This window comes from Crotalus tigris, unplaced genomic scaffold, assembly GCF_016545835.1.
Source record: "Crotalus tigris isolate CLP2741 ecotype Arizona unplaced genomic scaffold, ASM1654583v1 scf7180000023608.1681014, whole genome shotgun sequence".
Lineage (NCBI taxonomy): Eukaryota > Metazoa > Chordata > Lepidosauria > Squamata > Viperidae > Crotalus > Crotalus tigris.
Genome location: NW_024100075.1, coordinates 679096 through 705798, shown reverse-complemented (window position 1 = coordinate 705798; position 26703 = coordinate 679096). Strand labels below are relative to the sequence as shown.

At 40.8% G+C, this 26703-nt stretch overlaps 2 protein-coding genes across 6 annotated transcripts in view; one reads left to right on the top strand and one right to left on the bottom strand.

Annotated features, from left to right (window-relative positions):
- The window catches only part of LOC120297249 (serpin B3-like), a 52270-nt gene that overhangs the window by 13686 nt on the left and 11881 nt on the right, over nucleotides 1–26703 (top strand). The window contains exons 2-3 of one of the 5 annotated variants that reach the window (XM_039319681.1): nucleotides 4103–4171; nucleotides 23086–23193. Coding sequence is in view for 1 of the 5 variants with exons in the window: in XM_039319679.1 (XP_039175613.1) it covers nucleotides 25587–25704 (118 nt within the window). In the remaining 4 variants the exon portion in view is untranslated. Of the gene's footprint in view, nucleotides 1–2374; nucleotides 4172–23085; nucleotides 23194–25524; nucleotides 25705–26703 lie in introns of those variants that run through there. The other 4 variants (XM_039319680.1, XM_039319679.1, XM_039319682.1 and 1 more) reach the window with 4 other exon arrangements.
- Nucleotides 1585–10797, bottom strand: LOC120297251 (leukocyte elastase inhibitor-like). The gene is made up of 8 exons (XM_039319686.1): nucleotides 10748–10797; nucleotides 7248–7427; nucleotides 6654–6767; nucleotides 5935–6069; nucleotides 5701–5818; nucleotides 5045–5187; nucleotides 4365–4532; nucleotides 1585–2365 (listed from the first exon to the last, which is right to left on the bottom strand). Exons 2-8 carry the CDS (start codon nucleotides 7419–7421, stop codon nucleotides 1961–1963), a joined length of 1257 nt encoding a protein of 418 aa, XP_039175620.1. The 5' UTR covers nucleotides 7422–7427; nucleotides 10748–10797; the 3' UTR covers nucleotides 1585–1960.

Sequence of the window (26703 nt, the reverse complement as noted above, 5' to 3'; positions counted from 1 at the left end):
AAGAAGCAAACTCATGTGGAGCACAGCTATAACTGAATACCTTGGATGCAAAATCAACAAAGAAAAAAAAGCCAAACAATGCATCACCAAAATAGTAGAACAGATTGATTAATTAATCAGTTAATTAAATTTATATGCCACCCAGCTCATGATGCAAAGCAACTCTTCAAGGTAACTTTCAGGCTGGACCTAAGATCAGCATGCTAAGATCATGTGCAGGATGGTCTCGCAATAGTTTTTTTCTCTATATGTAAAAAATGTATATATTATTGTTACCATTCTTTCCCAAATCCCTGCTATGTAAGTTCAAGTTTCAAAACTGAGTTCACATTTACTTCAGGTTCAGGGAGATACAATTAAAGCTTATGATGCAAAATTAATTCCAGTCCTTCATAAGATAAATCTGAAAACAGGATGCTTTATTAATCCTTTGTCTAGCATACTGCAACTTTATATTATAAGAGTTAACATTCAATAAACCTAAAGAGAGGAAGTCAGGTGAGATACCCTCTTCCCCAATCTTTCCAGAACCTACAGGTGGTCCTTGACTTACGATGACAATTTAGCCCAAACTTTCTGTTGCAAAACAAAACATTTTGTTAGGTGAATTTGGCCCATTTGATGACCTTTCTTGCCACAGTTGTTAAGTGAATAACTGCAGTTGTTAAGTTAGTAACATGGTTGTTAAATGAATCTGGTTTCCCCATTGACTTTGCTTGTCAGAAGGTCTCAAAAAGTGATCACATGACTCCAGGACACCTTCAGTTGCCAAGCGTCTGATCACATGACCATGGAGATGCTGCAACAGTCGTAAGTTTGAAAAAATGTCATTTTTTTCAGTGTCATTGTAACTTTCAATGGTCACTAAATGAACTGTCTTAAGTCTGTATTTAGTCCACAGGTTGCAAGCTATTGTTTGTGCTTTAGTGGCTATGAAAAATACCATATTTTTCCATGTATAAGATGCTATTTTTTCCTACAAACACCCTGTTCAAAAATCAGGTGCATCTTATATAAGTGCAGCGTCTTATACACGAAAAAATAATGGTAACCTCCACAGCCCAAGGCATGCCTGTGTGGGTTACTTACATGCTGCTGCCATGCCACCTGGTACAGGAGGATATCGCTGGCCCGAGATGCCTCCTGGATGGGGAGAAAGCTGGCCCAAGATACCGCCTGGTGCTGGAGGATCGTGCTGCCCCAGGATGCCACTGGTTCCACTGAAGCTGCCTTCTATGACCCGTTTTTCACCAGCACAGCTCGGCCCTGGAAAGCCGCCTCAGTACAGTGATTGATGGCCGAGGGGGTAGGCGGGACTAAGCCCACAGAGCACTATCTGATTGGAGGAAGTCACCTCCCTTGTGTGATGGCATGGCCACTTGTTTTACTGCCACAAAAGATGTGGTCTGTTTTCGTTGTTTTGATTACCAATAAAATAGAAAATATGCACAAAACTAAAGATGTTGTTTGTTTCATATTTAAAATGTTGATTTCTGAATTTTTGTTTAGAAAATTGGGGGCCGTCTTATACAAGGGTGAGTCTTATAGACAGAAAAATATGGTAATTATTTTTGGAAAGTTGAATTATGTGAAATTAATTTTATTCTTTTTCTCATCATATTCTCATATACCTCTACAAAAAATGTTTCCGCATGTCCATTAGAGGATATCATTGCATTAAATTAGATCTTTTATTTAACTCACATTAAAATTCTGCTTTCAAAACGACATAATCAAAACAAACTTTCGCTTGTGGTTTCTTATGTTTCCTTGGCAGAAGCAGTAAATATGACTTGACTTTTTTTCTAAAATATCAGTAAAAGCCATCTGCGACAATTTCTAAAGATACTGGAAAATGAAAAGAATTCATGTTTAGACATAGGCTACAAAATACAGCCTGTTTTGCTCAGTGCTTCTTCTGTAACTTCCTTTCTATTTGCTAACATTAGGTTGAAATCTTTCAGGGGGAACAGAACCTTCCCCCAAAAAGGATGCTTTTAGTTTTGTTGTGCCGGATGAAAAAAAGGAATGGGTGATCAGCTGCAAATAAAACTGCACCTTGATCACTTCGGCCATCTATGGTAGCAGCAATTGAAGCAGCTGCTTCAGTTCCTTCTTCATTGATGTCAACAAAGCACTTATGAAAAATTTCGGATACACCCAGATTGCTTTCTGCCAACATCCCAGTGAAATCAGCCATTTCTGAATTGAAGGCATCTGTTATTCCCATGTTGGTCAGCAAAGATTTCAGTTCAAAGTGGATATTTAATTGCATCTTAGGAAGATGAACATTTGCTTCAACTTCTTCCATTTCTTTTGGGCTAGTCCACTTGGAGAAGGTCTCATAAGTTAACTTGTTTTCCAACTAGAATAATTTTGAGAAAGATACAAAAAGAAAAGCAGATAGTATCACTCTGGAAAGGCCTCACTCCGTAATTGCATGCTAAACAGTTGCATACTAAACTTTCTGTTTATGCTGATATACAGATCCCTTAAGCTATGTGGAATAAATCCTGTAAGTATTTAGTGTAAAATCCAAGTTTTTCAAAAGTTATCAGCTGTGTCAGCAGGAAAAAATAATGAAACTTGTTTTATAAATACCCAGCGTACTTATAAATCAAATGAACAAGACTAGTGAAGATTACAGACCATTCAATTTAAGCACAACTTCAATATATAGTTCAAGAATAGCATGTTTACTAGTTCCCAAGATTATTTGAAGGCGCCAACTACCATAATAAAGCAAGAGATGTTTCAGAATGTCATAAATATTAATACTGTAAGTTATATTTCAATTGTAGCTTTCTTCAATTAAGAATAAAACTATCTGAACTTTCTCATCCAAAACTATGCCTTTTCTTGAAGAAATTAGATGTGATAAAAACCAAAGACATATTACATATTAAAATGTTAAGCTGGAATCTGTCCTTACATTTTTCTGATTCAGTGAAGTTTGCTTCAGATATGGTGGAATCTTTTTCTAAAATATAGTGCTGCAACCGTATTAAAATTCTTAAAATGGAGGCAGATTTTTGTCTGTTGCAAATGCTGTCAAACTGTGAGACTAATCCATTGGCTCAGACATTATAAGGAAATGTAGTTATTCTGCAGTTTCAGTACTAGGTAATAATTCTTTTTTTAATTACTATTAATAAAATATGTCTTCCTATATTGTGAATTTTTTAGGGTATTATACAAAATCCAAGTCATCTCAGTAAATACCTGCTCATTCTTTTTCCGTGAGACAGAATGCCTGCTACTGCCAAGAAAAGCACAAACTTTTGGAGGACGGTGAATGTGACAGCAGATAATGTAACTAGCAAAAGTGATAATCCATCTTTCACAGTGCTTATACCTTATAATGTCCCATTACTTTTGCAATATCGCTTTTTTTAACTACACTTTATTCTTTTATTGAATGTATAGTGTTTATTGGTTTTCCTTTGGCTGTACTACAAGATACATTCATTCACAATTTCTGACAGGGATTGGAATTCTGAAGTTGGTGCACTGCTTTTCAGTGAATGTGTGAATGGGGTTAGTAATTAAATAATCAAAGCATCTGGATGGAAGCTAATCACAAATGCTTTTCCCAAGGAAATCAACAGCATATTTGTTATCTAGCTAGCTGCAGACCAGTGGTTAGCAAGACCCATGCAATAGGTCCCCATCCACATTCTGAGATATTTATGTGTTATCCTGTAACAAGTATCTGCCTTATAAAAGCCCTATAATTGGTGGTGGTTTTCAAATATGTGAACAACCGGTTCTCTGTTTGTATGCCACTTCCGGATGTCCATTCTGGGCCTAGGCAACAAAAAATTAGCTACCGGTTCTGCTGAAGTGGTGCAAACTGGCTGAATCCCACCACTGCCCATAATGTGAACTGGCCAAGGTCACCCAGATTTCTTGTGAGTAGTGATTGTAGTCCCTTTATCTCATTGTGCAATGCCACATTGATTCTAAAACTAATTATATGAAATGTATTGAATTTATTGTATGTAGCATCCATATAGATTCAGCACATGTAGATGGGAGAAACACTGTTTTTCAGTGAATTGTACTCAGAAATGCTCAAATGACAGAATAATTTGTCTTTCAGCTAAGGTTCTTGGACTTTGGATGGATTGGATTTTTTTTCTCTCCTTTTGGTGCTGCCTGATTTCACATGGTAAGATAATAATTTCCTCTTCCAAATGATTAAGAGTCATTTTTTGTTTAAATGCAAATATAATATCTGACTGAACAGTGTCATAAATTCTAAATAATTCATTGATTTTGGATACAGAATATGTCAAAAGGAAGCATAAACATCTGGGATAAAAATCTCAAAATATATTTCCCCTTTAATATAAAGAGTTTACCATTTCCAAGCCAGTGCTGTCATCATTGATGTCATCAGGAAGCAGTATAAACATGCTAAAGTCATTATCCATGTACTGGAGTTCAAGAATCTGGGCCTGTACTTCATCTATATACTTCCAGTTAAATTTATCATGCTGGTACATCATCTTTATTGGCGTACTTGTGCTCTGAAAAGAGGTAGAGATATTTTGTTATGAATGGGGTCTGCATGGTGACCACCAGCATTTTTACAGTGAATGGGGCCAAAACTTTTAGCAATAGCACTTAGACTTATATACCACTTCATAGTGTTTTACAGGTCTCCCTAAGCAGTGTACAGAGTCAGCATATTGCCTGCAACAATCTGGATTCTCATTTCATTAACCTCAGAAGGATGAAAGGCTGAGTCAACCTTGAGCTGGTCAGGATCGGACTCCTGGCAATGGAATGCAGAGTTAGCCTGAAATACTGCATTCTAACCACTGCACCATCACAGCTCATAGTGTTATTTGGCAATGTTTGGAATATTGCCTAAATATATCTTGGTCCCACCTACTTTCGGACTTACACACCTCACAAAAAGCCTCTTAATGCTTTTAAGCTGATGGATAGCAATAGAGCACAGATCATTTAGCTGGAGTACTGTGATCTTCAAAACCTTATTTTGTTTTATACAAAATTACATTACATAATGATTTACCTTGTTCAACCTGAAAGGTTGTTCTGTGGTGTCCTCTTTCTTAAAGGTGTTTGACCAGTTGCCTTTGAAATACAGTACATTCACCATGATCAACCGGGTAAGGGGATTTATAGAGCCCTCATTCAACAGGTTGAGGATTTTACCTTATCACAGAAGGAATGAAAAAAATAATGTTTCTGCATCTTTATTCATATGTAAAGGTAGAAATATAAGCTAAGAAATGCAATTTTATCTCTTAGTCTTACATACAGACTATCATTGTTACAGTTGTACCATTTATTGCTGCCTAAAATCCTGCTTTAAAACAACTTCACTTAGTTTTCTCATGTGGCACTTTTACACTTAAAACTAGTAATCCTTTGAGTGTCATTCAGGATGGAAGCAAATTAGTATTATCAAATCCTTCCTCACGATCTTTATTTTCCAGAAAGCATTTTGTATATTCCCTCTACCCAATTCCCCAAGCAAATTGTAACCTAATGCATCTCTTACACCAGTTCCACTTTACACTTGCTTCTTGCTTCTTTACATTGTAAACACATTGTATTCAATAGAAAGCTACCAAATGATAATGCCTACACCTTGTAAAATGCAGAAAAGAAGGAGAAGGGAAGCCAACTTCTTTATAAATGCCTGAGCAATTATTTGGACTTTACCTGCTGTCTGGTGTTCAGCCCATAAATTGATCTCCTTTCTTGCATATTCTGCAGTGTCTTGAAAGTTTACTGTTTGTGGCTCAACATTGTAATATTTCTTCATTGCTTCTGAGAAGTCCTTATAGGTAAAATGAAGTTTAATAGAAGATAGCAATATGCTTAGCCCCAAAGCCCAAACTTTAACAATACATGTTATTAATACATTCTCAGTACTAAAACAAAGGTGACACTCACTCTTTGAAAAGACACCGATTTATCCCCGTATAGTTGATTGACACTTCTTAGCAGAACATTTTTTGTGGGTTTATTGATTTCTTGATTTAGGGCTTGGAATCTTGAATGGATGTTACTTTGTATTTCAAGAGAAGGCTAAAAGAAAGAAAAAACAAAGGAATTTATTAACGAGGGAGGGAGGGAGCGAGGGATTCTGTTGTAGGGTATTTATATCCTGCATGCTTCTGTAAATTTATTTTTAAATCTTTGTTATTATATCTTTTAATTGTATGGATTCCATTTGGGGTACTTGGAGCAATTAGCAATTGTTCTTGTAATGTAACAGTTTGTCTTTAAAAATATTGGGACCTGTTAAAAATATGCAGATTGTAACTGCATATAGTGTAATTTCAATTAGCAATGATTTCTAATTTAAGTTATTTGAAAAATTAACTAGATATCTTATGGTTTCTCTGTTTCATTATAACAGACTATATTCTTTCTGGGTGTAGCTTTGCTTCTGCATTTTTGTTTTCAGTTTTTTTTAATCAAATGATTTTAATGTTAAGAAATCAGTGCAAATGACATAAACAATACCTCATGCTTTTTAATCATTATAAAATGAGCACTTAATGAAAATGAGTCAAACTGAAATAAAACTGTGAGGTGTTTTTAGCCTAGCTTCGAATAAACATTCATTCAACCCCAAATTCAGTTGGGAATTATTTTTAAGAAACCACCTTTGTAAGTGAGATGCATGGGTTTTTCAAAAGGTCCTCCATTTTGGAATATACTCGTGGGTGTCTCAGGGGATAGGTGGTCTCAGTTCCCCCAGCTGTATTAAAATGAAACACCTACAATGAAAGACATCATAAAAACAGAATATCTTTATATTAACTGTATACAATTACACATTCTCACACCCATTACTTGTAAACCAGGAAGCAATTTAAAGCAATGATCATATGAGGCCATATCTTTTAATTTGGATATGTCTTCTGTCATCCTTGCTATATGAGAAAGAGGAGAGGCTATTCAGATAGGAACCCCAAAGACTTCAGTGATTATTGCTATAGAATAGTACAATTTCAGCACCCTGTCCCTGCCACCTACTGGCTAAATATTACTGTAGTTGTTGTATAGAAATACATTCCAACAATGAATTCCAACAACTGGATCTATAAAACCTAGACTTACCAGTCAATATGCTGATGGAAATGACGATTGTTGGCATTCGAACACATCTGCAGAGCATCCAATTGGGAGAGAACAGATTATACAGCAAAACCAAACTTCTTTTCAAACCGTTTACTTATGATTATATCAAAACTTACCTTTGCTATCTGCTGTGCAGTGTGGCCTTTAGCCCCAAGGTAGAGAGTGGCCATAACTGATGAAATACTCCATGGTGAAAACAGTACATTTGTGTTGGTTTGAGTCTTGCATAAATGTTTGAAAAAATCAATAGCAAAGCTAGTGTTTGCCCCACTCAACGTTTCCATCGCCATTTAAACCTAGCATATATATAAAAAAAGAAAAATGCATTCAGCTCTATATGTAAGATTCGTGGACACCATTCAAGCCCTATGAGGAAACACTGGAAGCTTCTGATAAACAAAATTTTCAGAAAATATCTATTTGGCCACAAAACTATCTCTACAGCTGTATGGTTTGGGGGCAGTGGTTAAACTCTGCCACTGAAGAATTTTCTTTAAGTTAGTTGCTGGACAAGCCTCTGGTTTGCAAATGGGTGACAACTAGTCAGTATCTAAATGGCACTTGGTAAGCAGCCCAAACCTTCTTCAGCCTTGGGAAGCAAGGACTTTAGTTTTCCTTTCTCCATCTCCTGCACCAGTAAGGACAAATGTGTGCATGGACAACAATCCCTCCTGTCTTCCAGCTGATTTTAATTAGCTGCTGAAATTATTTTCAAGCTCCAGGCTGGTAAAGTCAAAAGGAAAAGGAACCATTCAGGTTAAATGGACTTTGGGAAACGCTTGCAAGTTCAATGGTTATGGGAAGATAAGATGCTAGTGGTGGATGGATGGATAGATAGATAACTCTGATTAAGCACTAGAACAAGACAAACAGAGAAAAGGAACAGAGAAAAGACCCAGGAAAGGGAAAAGAAAGAATAAAAAGTAACTTTTATTCTTTCCATTTATAGTCCTAAATAAAAATTATTTGGGGGAAAAATGGAGTAGATTTGAAATTTTTGAAGCAGGCCTTCACAAATGATTGTCCGGGGAGGGAGCAATTATTTCTCATTATGGTCCTTGGATTCCATATTGTTTACCTGTTCCTTAATTAGGTAGACCTCATTAGGTAGACAGCGCCAAGAAATCAATTCCACAAGAAGGCTAAAATTACTTTTATTGAGATTGGCTATAATACCAGTAACAGAATTTTGCAAGTCCGATTGTGTTGCATCCCTTCCCCCTCTTATAGTTTAGTGAATTGGGAAGATGTCTGAGCCACATGAAAAGATTTTTCTGGACATTCTGGACTTAAAGCACACTTTACCTCTTGTTTCCTTTGCTGTTTTGGCAAGGCAGAAGACCATTGTTATTTCGAGGCATTTAGTGATGTATTTTGACTTCTACAAATTAGTAAAATTCTAGAAGTTTAGTGCTCATTTTGAGCTAATCTGCTTGGTTGGTTTTTTAGTTTTGTTTTTTTTTTTAAAAAAAAAAAACCTCTTGTTTCCTGAGTAAGGGAGGTGGGCAGGGGTAGGAATCTTCATAAAGCTTCAGAGCTTTCTTGCTGTGAAAATCACAGACTTTCAATTCCCACCCCAGTCAAGTTTCCATACCATAAGAGGACCAGGAGGTCATGCTGCCAATTTTTCATAAAAACCTTGGAGTTGTGGTTTTTAGGAGCTTCGTCACAGAACCTAGCAATGGATATGTGGAAATTGGCCTTCTTTGGGGTACCGTGTCTCTGCTGTCACTATTAAGATGCTCCTGGCAGCTTATAAAACATTTTGGTATCATCTTGGTATATATGCTTTTCATTCTGTTTGCTTTAGCTAATAATAAAGTGTAAGATCTTGTCTCAGTATCCAAAAGAACCAGTTGTCTGGGCACCTGATCACTGCCTTGGCAAAACACTTGTATATCTTCATCAAGATCATTTTCCAACTCTCTGCACATATATTGTTAGGGGAATAGGAAAGACAGTTTCTGAAAAGTCCCCTGTTAGTGAGTTGAGTCTTAGGGACCGCACATCCATGCCTATCTTGAATGATATACCAACTTTGAGACATAGATGAATGGACTAAGGCCTATTTCAAAAACCTGTTTCTGTCTTTATATGCCAGCAAAATTTAATGCTGGCACTCTCTGGCCATTATTGTTCCCCTATACATGCCATGTAATACTGAGAGGTGACCATAAAATTTTGTCCTGCATGTTAGCTCTTAATGGACAAGAGAAGAATTGCTTATTATAAATTTCCAGCAAGCTTAACATAATAGCTGCTGGAGTCACCCCAAACAGCGATATTGGTAATATTTAATTTTAATAATAAAAAAATAAAATAAAAAATAATATTTACATACCCAGACATTTAAACATTTGTCCCTTCCAGCCTACTACTCTTAATTATGAGAACATTTCTCAAACTGTCAAATATTTACTGAGACAATAGAAACTTGGCCCTAGATTTCAGATGAATCATTCTTTGTGACACTGATACCTGAGAAGCGCGCTTTTGGATTGGCATGCTTTGGAAAAAGTAATGTCATAGATTTGTCTTTTGGCTGACTCATTCTGCTATGATTTAACTCTCTATGCTCAAGAAGCTCTCAAGTTCAGTCTTGCCTTTCATCTGCTCCATAGTCTTACAGTTTCATTAATTCATCGTTTTGTTCCATCTTGCTATGCCACCTATGTATCCGTTATACTCTTCCCAACTTTTGATAAACTACCTGTAAGTAAGCTGGTAGACAGAAACACCTTCATAAGCTAAACTTATGAAGAAATATGACAAGAAACAATGGTTGGAAACTGAACAAAGAGAGAAGCAACCTAGAATTAAGGAGAAACTTCCTGACAGTGAGGACAATTAACCAGTGGAACAGCTTGCCTCCAGAAATCGTGGGCGCTCCATCACTGGAGATTTTTAAGAAGAGGCTAGACAGTCACTTGTCTGAGATGGTAGAGGTTCACCTGCTTAAACGGGGGGCTGGACTAGAAGATCTCCAAGATCCCTTCCAGCTCTATTCTATTCTAACTGCTAAGGAGGAGCCCTCTGACTTGAATAGATCTAGCCTGGCCCACTTGTGTCAGCAAAAGGAGGCCTGCTATGGACCCCATCTGCTAAGGAAGCCCTGAGGGGAGGACACTCACTGCTGAGGAAGGTTGATGGGTTAAGAAAACATTATCATTATATTATCCAGCTCTTGGTTCCTGGTTTTTTAATTTCAAAGTTTTGATTTGCATAGTTTTAAAATTTTACCTGCTATTTTATTTACCTTTTTATGATCTGTAAGCCACCCAGAGTCACTTTATCGGGGAAAGGGCTGGCATATAATTTAATAAATAATAACAATAACAACTATATTGACTCCAATTACAACAGCACAATTTGTGATGTGATTTTTGGGGCAGCCTAATATAAAGTTCTTTGGAAACGAGTCCAGTTGACCCAGTTTAGATTTCTAAATAAACATACACAAGATTAATTTGGAGTCATTGTTGTCAATGTAGGTATAAACATCTATAAAGCATATCTTTTATTGCCATCATCACCATAATGTAAAGTAAAATACCCTTAGTATATTGGCATAACTAGCGCAACAAAAAGGAAATTGACAATCCAAAATTTTACATACCTTTTTAAAAATCAACAAATAGAGCAGGCAGTCTCTTCACTATAAGCTCATGGGAAAATCCTACTGATTATATAGGACTTTTTTTACCACTCCCATAGAAACTAGTTTCTCAACCTTTGTCTCATGTAATATATTTTTGCCAATGACCTGTCCCTATGGAACATCTGGAACGTACCAAGAATAGGACTTAAACAAGAATGCAAGAATGACACAATAACTATAGAAATAGTTGACTGTAATTGAATCATTGTAGAATGAATCACTAACAGCACAGGACTGAGTATCTTGCTGTGAAAAGGAGAAAAGGGTATGAAAGGGTCAATCTTCAAATATTAAATCTATATTTACGTATAGATATATAGCTTCATCTATCAACCAAAAGGAACTTCTCACAGAGTGCTTGCATATAATTTGAGAAAAGAACATACTCCTACATAGGAAGATTTTGTTATTTTCATTTTTGCTTGTGTCGGCCAGATGATAACAAAATCTTAGAGGTTTCTGAGTTAAATATACCTTTGCTATATTTATATTTGTCCAAGCTCAAAAGTTAAGTTTGCCAATCTCAAGACTATTAGAGCATAAGGATTTGTCATGTTTTCTAATTTCTGTTTTCCTGGTAAAAGATAAAAAGTAATTGGCATGAAAAACACGTTTTTACTTCCAGGAACTCTGGGTTGTTCATAAAATATCCATCAGATGTTTTTCTAAAATACGAAAATCTTGTATATATAATACTAATATTAATATGTGCCCTAAAAGCATTAGAACAGTGGTTCTCAACCTGTGGGTCAGGACCCCATTTGGGGTCGAACGACCATTTCACGGGGTCGCCAAACAATGCCATTTTTCCCCTTTTCCTTAGCTGTGCTACTCCCTTTTATTCTATTGGCTTTTGAAAGCCAATAGAATAGACTCTCTTGAATAGAGTCTAATTCTATTGGCTTTCAAAAGCCAATAGGAATTGTCCAGGCTGTCTCTGCCCTACTGAGCCCGCCAAAAGTTCCATTCTGCAAACGGTGCTGCACCAGTTGAGTAGTCTTCAACTTACTGGGGGTCGCGGCATTAAAAAGGTTGAGAACCACTGCATTAGAAAATACTTTATAACATGTTTCAACATTAAAAAAATGGATGTTCAAGTAATATTGTTCCTTTGCTTTAGGAAGAAGGCTATTATTTTCCCATTGTAATAAAATCTTGGTGACAACTTTACTATGCTTGCTCTTTGGAACCCTAAGATAACACCAATGTTGTATTGCAGTAGAAACATCTATGCTTAATTTGATGTGTGTGCACTTTAGCATTGAAGCTCTGCTTAAAATCCTTATGTCATGGTTCCGATAGATGAGCTCTTCAAAAGAACTTCGAGGCATTGTTTACCTTAAAGAATCTTTTATTCGAGTAGCATAACATTGGCACTGCATAATCGAAGCCAAAAACTCCCCAATTAGCTTGAAGCATGGGCTTCCTCTCCAGTTCTCCACCCTGCCAATTCTTTATCAGCTCTGGTCTCAATAACCTTGATTCTCACACTAAGTTTAGTGTTGTTATGTCTAGCTAGACTCTCATTCACATCCCCCCCCCAGCATCATCTAACTCTAAAGGTGAAAGGGAAAAAGATGGCTACATTTCCATCTGTTGTCAATCCAATGTTACCAGCATTGACACCTTAAATGTCATTTCTGTTAAGCCTCTGTTTCTATTATGATTTTTCTATATTGTGACATGAGCCAGAGTTGCACAAGGGCAATATGTATTCTCTTGTCACTAGGAAACTAGCAGGTGTAAAACCCACATTCCACTGTATACATTTCATACCTGCTTGTTTGGATCTGCTGAGCCACACCTTTTTCATCTCTTTGTCTTGTGCAGTACACTTTCACTGTGAATAACTTAGTCCAGGGATCTCCAAATTTGGCAACTTTAAGATTTGTGGACTTCAACTCCCAGAATTCAAGGAATTAGTCCATACAGTGAATTTCTACTAACTTTTCAAGGGAACCATAAATTCATACTGACGCTGAAAAGCTATGATAGTCCTTGACTTATAACAGTTTGTTTAATGACCATGGAAAGTTACAACAGAACTGAAAAAAATGACTAATGACCATTTTTCACATATATGATTATGGCAGAATCTCCATGTGCATGTGAACAAAATTCAGACTTTGGCAACTGACTCATATTTATGACGGTTGCAATGTCCCAGGGCCATGTGATCACCTTTTGTGACCTTCTGACAAGCAAAGTCCATGGGGAAGTCAGATTCACTTAACAACAGTATTACTAACTTAATAAGTTCAGTGATTCACTTAACAACTGTGGCAAGAAAGGTTGTAAAATGGGGCAAAACTCACTTAACAATTGTCTCACTTAGCAACAGACATTTTGGGCTCAGTTGTGATAAGTCAAGGACTACCTGTAGTATTATTTTTTTTAATAATAATGTATTAGTAAGGTGACCAACTTTTTTACAATGAAAAGGAGGACACAAATAAATTGAAGAAAAATATATTGTAAATAAAAGAAAAATTTTATTCATTGCAACAATAATACAGAATACACTATAATATGATAAATGCATAATAAAAACAATTTGTAACAATAACATTTTATATTGTAATTATGCTTACATGCAGTGCCCCCGCCTGCAGCCGCCCCGCCGTGTAGAGTGAGCCCTAGGCTTCCAAAGCACCAGCTGTGCTGGCTCCGGCCCCAGGGGGCAGCCCGCTGTCAACACACCCAGTCTGCAGCCGCCCTGCCAGCACCACTGCCCACCCTGCGCAGTCCCATGTAGAGCAGGCCCCATAGCTCCCATAGCACGGGGGCAGCCGGCAACCGCTGCCCCTCACAGCCCCACCCACAGCAGCCTCGCTGCCCCTGCCTCTTGCACCCACAGCCATTATTGCCCTAGCAGGGCCGAAGATCAAGAGAAAGTTACCGTGGCGTCGCTGCTCCAGTCTCCTCCAGGTATCTTCGGGAGTAACTAGGAGATGGTGTAGTTGAGTAGCAGGGAGGGGTATAAAGTTACTGCCAATTTACCTTCGTTGTAGACAACTTACATGTGCAAAGTTTGCCGGCCGGAGGTTTGGGCGCGCTCAGCAGCAATTCCTATTGGCTTTCAAAAGCCAATAGGGGGAGTAGCACAGCTCATGCAAAAGTTGAAAAAAAAAACATCAAAAAAAGGTGCCAGAATGCCATTCTGAGTGTTCTATGACACTTTTCGAGGGAGGACAGAACTCACAAAAGGAGGACTGTCCTCCCTAAAGGAGGACGGTTGGTCACCTTAGTAATAGAGCTTCATAGGAGCTGCCTTCTGCTGATTGAGAAACTTCTTGGCAAAAACCTAGCTTTTATCTTTTCGAACCCACTCACTATATAACTGGTCCATTTCAATCAATCTGCAGGGACTTGGACCTATATTGATGCTGTTTCATGCCTACCACTTGGGGAAATGAATAAGAATTCCATTCTGACAACATTTAGAAGCTTTGCAAAACTTAAAAAAAAAAATTTCAGCAGAGCCCATGGTTTGATTTCAGCAGGAAGCTATTTCTCAAGAGAGAAATTTGTACATAGCCCTCCTTTTTCAACAATGTTGAAAGTTTTTCTGCTAACTCACATGTGAAATTTTGATTTCTCTGGTCTCCCTTTGCACATAAACATTGGGTTGTCCAACTCTGCCCCCAGTCCTAATACATGGAGTGAACACTGGAAAAATTAGGTAGACCAGGTCAGGAAATAGCCATCACAGCTACTAAAACTCTACCCTATTGCGCAAACTGTAATAACAGCAAGCCCGCTAGAGTTTCTTTTTCTTTTCCCTTTTATAGAAAACAAAATCAAGAATAAAGATGGGGCAATGTTAAGAGGCTTCCTCACTTTCTCTTTTCTAGTGATGTTCACATGATTGTTGAAAAATGTCTTCAAAGCTATCTTTGTATTTCTTCATAGAATTCTTTCTTAATAAAATAAATAAAAATAAAAATGTATGTCCTTCCACAACTTTATCTTGTGAAGGCTAGGAAATTAGCTTCACATACTGAGCTCCACCTGTAAGATTTCCAGTTGTCTATTTTTGCTTCACACCTTTGCAACTTCAGCTCAGGCTAAAACATAGAACCAGTTCTGTTTAGCTTTTCCCAACTTGCTACTTGTTCCACTGTAGAACAATGCCTTCTTTATTTTTCATTGAGGAAGTTCTAAAAATAATATTAGGTGAATAGTTCCAGGCTTCTAAATACAATTTCTGTATTTATTCCCCAAGTGTTTTACCACCTTCAACACTGTAGTCTTTGTAAACATATTGTCCATGTGATTTTTAAAAAAGGTAATAAAAAATGACACTAAGCAGTTAGTACTATCCATGTTCTGACTGGCAGTGGTTTCACTGGTGTTAAAACTAGATCTATTTAAGGAGAAAAAAAAAGTAGCTCATACTGTAGATCATATATACCATATTTCCCTGAAAATAAGACCCAGTGTTACTTTTTTTTGGGCTCTGAAGGTCACGAGCACCTGTGGGTGGGGTGGGGCCTGTACATGGGGTGGAGAAGCAATCTGGTGGCAAGAGCATGGTGGTGGACCAAGTATGGTACCAGGGCAGGCGGGGCTCACATGCCCTTCCCGTGCCAAGTGATCCCCTGCAGTCCTGGGACAGCCATCCTGGGCGGTGGCGGGAAGGTCACCGAGGTGACAGGCGGAGCACCAGAGGCTCAAGGAGGAAGGGTGGTGAAGTGGGCGGGTGTCCTGCCATCAGCACCCATGCCTTTCCTTACCTGACTTCCAGCCCCGTCCCGTTTCTCCTTCACAATCTGCCACTGCCACATGCATGGAAACAAAAAAAAAAAAATGTGTGTGTGAGGGGGGAAAGGTCAATCAATTCCAACTTCTCACCGAAAAAAAAGATCACACATAGTTGGAATTGATTGACCTTCCCCCCACCACAAAATTCTTTTGTTTCCATGCATGCGGAATGCCCACAAGTTCTGGAGGCAAACCATTCTACTGATTAATTGTTCTCATTTGATAAGTCTAATCTTAAGAATCTTCAGGAGCTGGGATTGCCTTATTTCTTCTGTAGCCAGATCAAGAGCAATGAGGGCCTCTGCCATAATGACATAATGACTAAGTTCGCCAGAATTTAGACATAGATTCTGTGTCAGCTGAATTTTACTTGGGCATCTACGTGCATTTGATTTCAAAAGTCTCAAGAGTGCATTGAAGGAGGAGGGAGAGGAGAATGAAAGCAAATAACGCTTTTTTCCTCCCACCCATATTCATATGCAGTTCCTCAATTCTTCCAACAGAATTCATGAAAATCTGGACTAATGCATGCATTGTTTCTGGTATGTCTTGATCAGCTGGAACAATTTATATTTCATCAGACAGTCCCTCCATGAATTAGTCCACAGATGTCAAACTCGCCGCATTACGTGACGTGTCACGACGTATCGTGACTTTTTTCATATTGTTGGAGGTGGGGTGGGCATGCCCTCCATATGATGCAACCAGCCTGCGGGCCGGCAGTTTGACACCCTGAACTAGTCCATTAAACTTCTTTCTGTCCAGTCCACATTACTGAGTTAACATCTGAATTTGAGTAGCATAATCTTGCATCATACATAATTGTTCTAATTGTCAGGAAATTTCTAGATTGCTTCTCTCATTGATTAGTTTCTGTCCATTGCTTCTTGTCCTGCCCTCAGGTGCCTTGGAGAATAGCTTGACTCCCTCTTCTTTGTGGCAACCCCTAAGATATTAGAACACTGCTATCATGTTATCCCAATTCCAGCAACCATTTTTATATGTTTTAGCCTCCAGTCCCCTGATCATCTTTGTTGCTCTTCTCTGCACTATTTCTAGAGTCTCAACATTTATTTTACATCATGGTTACTGTTAAGTCCTCACATTAATGGCGAATGATAAAGACGCATGTTTTCCAGAACAACTCTTTATTGTGAATTCAGCCAAAACTCCAATAACGAGCAAAGGCACGCAGGCCTCCTTTTATACGACCAAATCCCCGAACACAAAGGCAACATAGTCAGTACTTTTCGTGCCTTGCACATGCATGCAAGGCCGGCACCACTCAGTCTGGTCCCAGGCAGCTTCTGCAAAACCTTGGACCCTTGCAACGTCCCAAGCATGCATTTGCAGGGTCAGGACACAACACCCCTGCCCCCTAGTTGGAACAATCCTGACACCATTCAATATCCTTCTTTGGGAAGAGTGTCATACTTTCTCACAGTCAAGCATGGAAGGGACTGCCTGAGGCTGCCTCCACCCACAAGTTCCTTTCCTTGTTTTGCCAAATGAAGACACCCAAAATCATAAGCAAAACAAAATACATTATTAACTAATGACCTTAAGGGTAGTACCCCTTGTAGCTGGACAGCAACTTCACAAAGTCTGAAAGATATTTGGGAGGGCACTTGGCCCTTTGCGACCTCCTCGGACTGGAAGAGTGTGCTTGTTCCCTTTTCTTGCCCACCAAGCTGGGTGAGCCAAGACTTTGCTGCCCACTTGCCTCAGGAGACCCTGATGTTGTTGCCTGACCTACCTGCTCACCTGCCAGGCTCAGCAAGTCAGGACTTTGCTGCCCCAAGTACCTGGTTGACCTGCCAATTTGCTGGCTGGCTGGACCCTCTGAACTCAAACCAGCATCCCTTGGAGGGGTGGTAGTCCCCAGATCCACAATGGATCTTTCTTGGGAGCACTGCCTCTCAAACTCAAGGTCAGCAGATGGATAGTCAGGGGTGGCTACAGGGCCCCCGTGTCCAGTAGACCCCAAGGTCATGCCTGAGGTGCCAGAGTCAGGAGTAGCCTCACTGTTTGCCCCCCTTACAGAGGACTTCCTTCTGGGAGCAATTGCAGAATTTGGCCAGCTCCCATGCGGTTTTGCCAGTTCTCTTGCAGGATGTGAGTTGTGTGGATACCCCCGGTGTGACTCCCTGGCTGGAGTAAGTATGGGTGCATGGGATGACTCCCTGCCCCATGACTCAGAACACTTGCAGAATCTTGAGATGAGGCACCAATGGCCTCCATTACTGGCCGCTGACATTGATCCCCAGAATGCACTCTATAGCCTTCCTCCCCCCCAGAGCAGAGCCAGGAGCAGAAGGATGAAGATCCAGCCACGCACGCAGCTGATCTATGTGCCACCGAAGAACGCGGCCGTCTTCCAAGAACACTTCACAGGAGAAGGGTCCAGAGACCTTGCAGACCACAGCTGGTACCCAGAGATGACCAGGCCCGTAGTTCTGAGTCCAGACCAGATCACCCACTTGTAGGCTCCTCGGTGCCCGTGGATGTGACACCTGAGACGCCACCTGGTCCGGGTGCAGCCTGTCCAGCTTAGTGATAAGCCGGCGACCCCATCGAAGTTCAGCGGGGCTCTTCCTGGTGGCTGTGCAAGGTGTAGTGCGATGTGCAAGAAGAAAGTTTGCTAACCTGTGATGCCAGTCACCATAAGCCAGTCTCTTGAGGGCATCATTGGTGGTGCGCACTATACGCTCAGCCATTCCGTTGGTGGATGGGTGGAAGGGAGCCGAAGTTTCATGGCAGATCAGGTTGGCCTGAAGAAAAGCCTGGAACTCAGAAGAGGTAAATAGAGGACCATTATCTGAAACCAGAACATCTGAAAGTCCATGAGCTGCAAAAATATCTCTCAGCACCTGGATAGTCTTGGCAGTAGTAGTGGAGGACACAGGAACAACCTCTAGCTATTTGGAATGGCTATCAACAACAACCAGGAAGAATTGCTCCTGAAAGGGCCCAGCGTAATCTATATGTACCCTAGACCATGGGATTTGAGTTTCTTTCAACCTATGAACAGGGGCCTGAGGCATTTCAGGCCGGGACTGTTGGCACACATGACACCCATGCACCTGGACCTCGATGTCTTTATCAAGGCTAGGCCACCACAAACGGCTGCGCGCAAGCGCTTTCATCCTGACTATCCCAGGGTGTCCCTCATGTAGAGAGATTAAGATTCTAGACCTCAATAAGGCTGGGATTACTACCCTACTTCCCCATAATAAGCAACCCTTGAAAGTGGACAACTCATGCCTCTTTTGCCAGAAACCTTGGAACTCAGTATAGGGCACATGTCAGGCCATCCTGACAACACCCACGTAAGCATGCATGTAAGTGTGTGATCAAAGGCAATTTCTGCAGCCACATCCCTAGCATTGAGGGGAGACTCAGGCAACTCTTGAATGGATAGAATATTAATAGCTGGAGCAGGAGCAGGATCCAGTGTTGGCAGGGGTAATTTACTCAGAGCATCTGCATGATCCATTTCCTTTCCAGGTTTGTGAATCAACGAGTAGTCATATGCTGACAGGAAAATGGACCAACGCAGCATATGAGGAGACAGGATATGTGGAGTCTGTTTGGTAGTGGTAAACAACCCTAGCAAGGGCTTATGGTCAGTGTAGACCTTGAAGTGGCGGCCGTATATGAAATCATGAAACTTCTTAATACCAACCACAATAGCCAGTGCCTCCCTGTCAATTTCAGCATAATTACGCTCTGCAGAACACAGTGTCCTGGAATAATAGGCCACAGGGACCTGTGTCCCATCAGCCTTCAGATGGCTAAGTACTGCTCCTACCCCATATGGAGAAGCATCGCAGGCAATGCAAACAGGTAGTTGCTCATTGAAGTGAGCTAATACTGCATTAGAAGTAAGCAAGGCTTTAACCTCATTGAAACTTTTTTCATGGACTTTGGTCCACTGCCAACAGGCTTGTTTGTCTAAAAGCCTGTGCAAGGGCTCAGCTATTGCAGCTTTATTTGGCATGGTAAATGTTTAATAGCCCCAAAAAGGCTTGTAGTTCTCGCTTAGATTTAGGGCTTAGAGCCTGCTGAATAGCTTTCAATTTGGCTTCAGAAAGGTGGATCCCATCTAATCCCGCAAGACTTAACGTTTGCAAATGGTGCAGGCCTGTGACCTGGATTCCCAGAGCCTCGAACCAATCGAGTCCAATAAGGCTCTTCTGCAGAATCATCTCAAAACTTGGCAGAGAGACTGAGGGCTGTCTTGCTTCGTTTTAGAAGAGCAGGCCTTACGTTAAAAAAGGACAAGTGTAAGATAGGAGTCAATTCTACTGACTTTTTGGGATTCAGGATAGATGCTCAAGGCATCCACCTTTCTGAAGCCAAATTGAAAGCTATTCAGCAGGCTCTAAACCCTAAGTCTAAGCGAGAACTACAAGCCTTTTTGGGGCTATTAAACTTTTACCATGTCAAATAAAGCTGCAATAGCTGAGCCCTTGCACAGGCTTTTAGACAAACAAGCCTGTTGGCAGTGGACCAAAGTCCATGAAAAAAGTTTTAATGAGGTTAAAGCCTTGCTTACTTCTAATGCAGTATTAGCTCACTTCAATGAGCAACTACCTGTTTGCATTGCCTGCAATGCTTCTCTATATGGGGTAGGAGCAGTACTTAGCCATCTGAAGGCTGATGGGACACAGGTCCCTGTGGCCTATTATTCCAGGACACTGTGTTCTGCAGAGCGTAATTATGCTGAAATTGACAGGGAGGCACTGGCTATTGTGGTTGGTATTAAGAAGTTTCATGATTTCATATACGGCCGCCACTTCACAGTCTACACTGACCATAAACCCTTGCTGGGGTTGTTTACCACTACCAAACAGACTCCACATATCCTGTCTCCTCATATGCTGCGTTGGTCCATTTTCCTGTCAGCATATGACTACTCATTGATTCACAAACCTGGAAAGGAAATGGGTCATGCAGATGCTCTGAGTAAATTACCCCTGCCAACACTGGATCCTGCTCCTGCTCCAGCCATTAATATTCTATCCATTCAAGAGCTGCCTGCGTCTCTCCTCAATGCTAGGGATGTGGCTGCAGAAACTGCCTCTGATCACACACTTACATGCATGCTTATGTGGGTGTTGTCAGGATGGCTTGACATGTGCCCTGATACTGAGTTCCAAGGTTTCTGGCAAAAGAGGCATGAGTTGTCCACTTTCAAGGGTTGCTTATTATGGGGAAGTAGGGTAGTAATCCCAGCCTCATTGAGGTCTAGAATCTTAATCTCTCTACATGAGGGACACCCTGGGATAGTCAGGATGAAAGCGCTTGCGCGCAGCCATTTGGGGTGGCCTGGCCTTGATAAAGACATAGAGGCCCAGGTGCATGGGTGTCATGTGTGCCAACAGTCCCGGCCTGAAATGCCTCAGGCCCCTGTTCATAGGTGGGAAGAAACTCAAACCCCATGGTCTAGGGTACATATAGATTACGCTGGGCCCTTTCAGGGGTAATTCTTCCTGGTTGTTGTTGATAGCCATTTCAAGTGGCTAGAGGTTGGCTATAGAGTGCATTCTGGGGATCAATGTCAGCAGCCGTTTCTGGCTGCTGAGGAGGCCATTGGTGCCTCATCTCAAGGTTCCGCAAGTGCTCCGAACAGGAAGTCATGGGGCAGGGGGTCATCCCACACACCCATACTTACTCCAGCCAGGGAGTCACACCGGGGGTATCCACACAACTCACATCTTGCAAGAGAACTGGCAACACCGCATGGGAGCTGGCCAAATTCTGCAATTGCTCCCAGAAGGAAGTCCTCTGTAAGGGGGGCAAACAGTGAGGCTACTCCTGACTCTGGCACCTCAGGCATGACCTTGGGGTCTACTGGACACGGGGGCCCTGTAGCCACCCCTGACTATCCATCTGCTGTCCTTGGGTTTGAGAGGCAGTGCTCCCAGGAAAGGTCCATTGTGGATCTGGGGACTACCACCCCTCCAAGGGATGCTGGTTTGAGTTCAGAGGGTCCAGCCAGCCAGCAAATTGGCAGGTCAACCAGGTACTTGGGGCAGCAAAGTTCTGACCTGCGGAGCCTGGCAGGTGAGCAAGTAGGTCAGGCAACAACACCAGGGTCTCCTGAGGCAAGTGGGCAGCAAAGTCTTGGCTCACCCAGCTTGGTGGGCAAGAAAAGGGAACAAGCACAATCTCACGGTCTGAGGAGGTCGCAAAGGGCCAAGTGCCCTCCCAAATATCTTTCAGACTTTGTGAAGTTGCTGTCCAGCTACAAGGGGTACTACCCTTAAGGTCATTAGTTAATAATGTATTTTGTTTTGCTTATGATTTTGGGTATCTTCATTTGCCAAAACAAGGAAAGGAACTTGTGGGTGGAGGCAGCCTCAGGCAGTCCCTTCCATGCTTGACTGTGAGGAAGTATGACACTCTTCCCAAAGAAGGATATTGAATGGTGTCAGGATTGTTCCAACTAGGGGGGAGGGGTGTTTTGTCCTGACCCTGCAAATGCAGGCTTGGGACGTTGCAAGGTTCCCAGGTTTTGCAGAAGCTGCCTGGGACCAGACTGAGTGGAGCCGGCCTTGCACGCATGCGCAAGGCACGAAAAGTACTGACTATGTTGCCTTTGTGTCCGGGGATTTGGACGTACAAAAGGAGGCCTGTGTGCCTTTGCTTGTTGTTGGAATTTTGGCTGAATTCACAATAAAGAGTTGTTCTGGAAAACATGCGTCTTCATCATTCGCCATTAATGCGAGGACTTAACACTATCTAACCCACATTTTTCTATCTTATCAAGTTGTAGATTGTGGTCTACTTTATCAAATGCCTTACTGAAGTCCAAGTAAATTATATCCATAGCATTTCTTTGGTCCAGTAATTTTGTCACCTGGTCAAAGAATGCAATAAGATTTATTTGGCATTATCTGTTTTTGACAAACCCATGTTGGCTTTTGGTTATGACTTGCTTACCTCTAGGTGTTTACTATTTCTGGTTATGTTCCCATGCCTCGAGCCCTGAATGTGTTAAGGGCTCCATTTACTGGCCATATTGCTAACTTGCCAAATATTTGCTCTTGTGTATGTTGAATTTGGAAATTTTTCATGTTTTTACTGTTTTACCATGTATGTTGTTTTTATATTTCTTTATCATAATGTATTTTATGATAATGTATCATAATAGTTTTTAATCATAATGTATTTTCTGAATTGTAAGCCACCCTGAATCACTGACTGAGATAACAGGTCATAAGAACTGAACAAACAAACAAACAAACAAACAAGATGGTTACAGTCTCAGGAGATACTGGCACTATGCCCAAGCATTTTCAATTAAAAAAAGGTATTTGATATTCTGCTCTTGGTGCCATCTACTGAATATGTACTAAACTTCATAATACCAGATTAAATAGGCAGTGTATGTAGGAATTTATAATAATTAGTTTATATAATTATATGCTGTTTCATAATGCAATTTAGTCAAATTGTTGCAGATTAGAAATGCAAATATTGCCTAAACAGACATGGGTTCATTATAAATATCTGTACTTCCTCAGTTGAAGGCATCCCATTCACTGGCAGCCTCAGATTACGGTATCACCTCTGAAGTCAAGGAAGCGTTGGGCTACTTTTGCTTTGGCATCAAGACTGAATACAGTAAAGAGGTAAGATGAGATTTTTGCTGGAATATCAAGGTATCCTTTTCCTGACTCACGAAGTAGTGCTTTTTCTCCTCTTTTCTTTTATGATCAACAAGCCATTGTGTGCTAGAATAACAGTAATGGAGAGAGGCTTTGTATAGTTTCGTTGGTGGCCAGGTAATAACTGAGGATATTTTAAGTCACTCATGTCGAAATGTTAGGTGCTGTTAGCCATCCAGGGTTGCTATGATGAGATGGGCAGACAGATCTATCAAATAAATAAATAAACAAACAAACACATAAGCAAGCAAGTCTTAAGATGTGAGGAAAAAGCCTTTCTGAATACCAGTATTTAATAAGAAGAGGCTTCTTGGATTAAAAAAATGTTTACCAGGAAAAACCAGCTAAAATATTTATGTAATTGCTGGCCAGGATTTATGTAGAATTTTATTTCCACCAGATGTTAAATTTATTCACAAATGGTGATATTTTAAAAGCTTTTGTAGCATCCAATAATATAGGTGCAGGTAGGACCTTCTCTATGCTTATTTAAACCATCAGTTATACTATGGGCCAAATTTTATCTGATCCATGTTAGTTTTTAGAGGCATTAAAGATTTAAGATACTAGACTAAGTAGGGGGAAACCTGAGTTTTCATTCCTAATTAAGCATGAAGCCATTTAGGAAACTTTGGGCCAGACACCTCTCTCAATCCAAGGAAGAAGATACTGGCAAGCCATCTCTAAAAATGTTGCAAAGAAAACAGTATAGATCTGTCCATCTAATCACCAAAAAGGTCAGGGTTGACTCCTCACTCTGACATTGCTCTGGCCCTACCCATTTTCTGGTGTCTGTGGAGAGCTGCACAGGGAAATTGGAATTAAAAGGCATATGCAATCAAAACACTATCCATCACATGGCTGTGGGAATACATGTACAATGCACCTGCTTCAAAATCTCAGGTGAAAGAAGAATATAATTCTTAAAATGAATTCACTTCTTTTGACAAGAATCAAGTGAGCCAAAGAGTAAAGAAGATCAAACCAAGAAAATTTCCTCCACAAGAAATCTATTCAAGAAGAATCAGAATAATTTCTGGCCATTGTGAACAAGGTGTAGCCTCAGTTGTTAAATGGATTAAGTTGTGTTCTGCTGCAGTAGGCAAGCATTCCTTTTTGTAGCAGTTCATCATGTCAGACCTTCAAAATAAGGAACATAAAAGCTATAAACAAGTGGGATGTCTTAGTGCACTGAACCACATCTTATTGTATAAGCTGCATTTGACCGACTGAAAGAAACTCAGGAAGACACACTGTGGTTTGTGTGAACCCAAATCCAATTGCATAACTTTCATCTAAAGAAGCCGCAACATGTTATGTCGGGTTCTTTAATCGATCATCCTGCTTCCTAAGACACATGTCCAGGACACCTATTTAACTTTCCTACCTATCTGCGCCTTCTGATTAGACTTCACGAAGGCAGCTTTTCTTGCTGTTTCAGCTTTGCTACTCCACTGGATATTAATCCTGAATCTTGTCTAAGGAAAATCCTAATTAGCATCATTCCCACAGTACAGTAGTCCCCATGCAAATGGGGCTAGGGATGTAGAGGAGGCAGCCAACGGAGGCAAAATCAGTAAAATCAAGAAGATGGAAACCTTACACTTTTGTTGCAGACAATGAGGTTTCTGCTTAATCTTGTATTAGTTGGGTTTGTGTCTTTCTTGAAGGAAGAGACACAACTGAACAAGGGTTCTCCATGAATGTCTAGTTCACACTAGCTCTGCTTCCTTAGTTTTCTCTTTAATCTAGGAGTTTTTAGTGTTGAAGGTATACATCCAATGATGCCAAGGTTCTACAGCACCACATGATTCCTGATCATCAGGGGGCAGTAGGGTATATATTAATAATAATTCATTGTTTAATCCAGACATATCAAATACAAGGCCCGCAGGCTGGATCCGGCCAGGGGAGGGCCCAGATTTGGCCCTCCAGGGCTTTCCCAGAAAGGGCAAGGGACCGGCCCCCACTTCCCTAGCCCTGGACCACCCCAACCCAATTGGGCGCCCTGGCGCACCCACAGGAAGCAGTAAATGCTCAGGGGCTGGTGGTGTGCAGCAGCCGCTGCAGCTCATTTGCCTCAGGCCACCCCGCCCCTCCCAGCTTAACCCCGTCACGCCCAGCCACCTCCCCCACTTTGCCAGGCTTCTCCTTATATGGCTCTGCTTTGCCACACTGTGCCACACCTTTCCTCGCTTGGGCCATGGCGTTCTCTAAGCCTAACACCCCAGAGCATGCCAGCCTGTGAGATGAAAGGTGTGGAGATGTGAGTGCACAGTGGCATAAGCCGAGAATCAGCCGGCTCCCAATCGCCCTCTCCACCCCGTGATAGGGCCAGAGAGGGGAATGCAGCAGTCATGCAGAGCCACAGCCTGGAATTGCCTGTGGCTGGCAATGTGAAACTCTGTGGTGGCTGGAGAGAAAGGTTGAGAAGAAGGAGAAAGCACGAAGGAGAAAGCAGGAAGGACAAAGTAGGTAAGCAAAGGTGTAGAGAACAGGGAGCATTGCAGAGTAAGCAAACTTACAAAAAAAAGGGAGATCTCTCTCTCTCTCTCTGTCTCTCAGACACATACACACATGTGCTGCATGGGGAAGGTGGTGTGCAGGCTGGAGAGAGAGCAAACTCACAGATTGGCTTTATGGTCTATTCTTGCTCCTCCCCTCCCTAAAATCCAGGCAATAATAGAACTCTTTGGATTGAATGGGAAGTTAAGAAGAATTGGTGTGAGTTGAAATTAAAAGGTCGAGTCAACTCCCCCCCCCCAATTATTTTATCAGAGATGTGGAAAGCGTTTCTTGTTCCTACTTCCCCCCATCTGCTCTTTTATAATTTAATCCAGCCTTGCCCAAACTACCGTAACATCTTTTGGGTGTCATGAACCACAGTTCCCATCATCCTGTGGCTATGCTGGCTAGAAATGCAATGCCTTATTTTCTCTGTAGTATGAGCCTAGAAGGCAATAGGTCTGTGGGATTTAGATGTATGTAAACATTTGTTTCTTCTGCCTAATTTATTAAATCAACATCTAATCTGAAATTAAAAGTTTCTGAGAAATCCAGGGTGGTTTACAAGAAAACTCTCAAAGACAACTATTGTAAAGCGTCACTAGCACTGCTTAAAACAATATTAAAAGTGTGTATTTTAAGAAAGAAAAATATTAGTAGTAATTTACTTAGTGCTGTTTGACCATAAAATGTATTATTATTCTACATATGCCTGGCTGAACAGTGTGTTTGGAGTTGCCGCTAAACGGGTGAGGGATGCACTGTTCATATTTTCCTTGGGAGAAATTTCTATAATTGGTGTGCTGTCTCTGAGAAGGCTCTGCTCGTGGCCACTGTTCTATAATCCCAACCAGGGGGGGGGATCTGGTCTAAATGGATGGTAAACATAGATGATTAGGGGGCTGGAGGCTAAAACATATGACAAATGTTTGTGGGTATGTCTAGCTTAGTGAAAAGGACTAGGAGTGG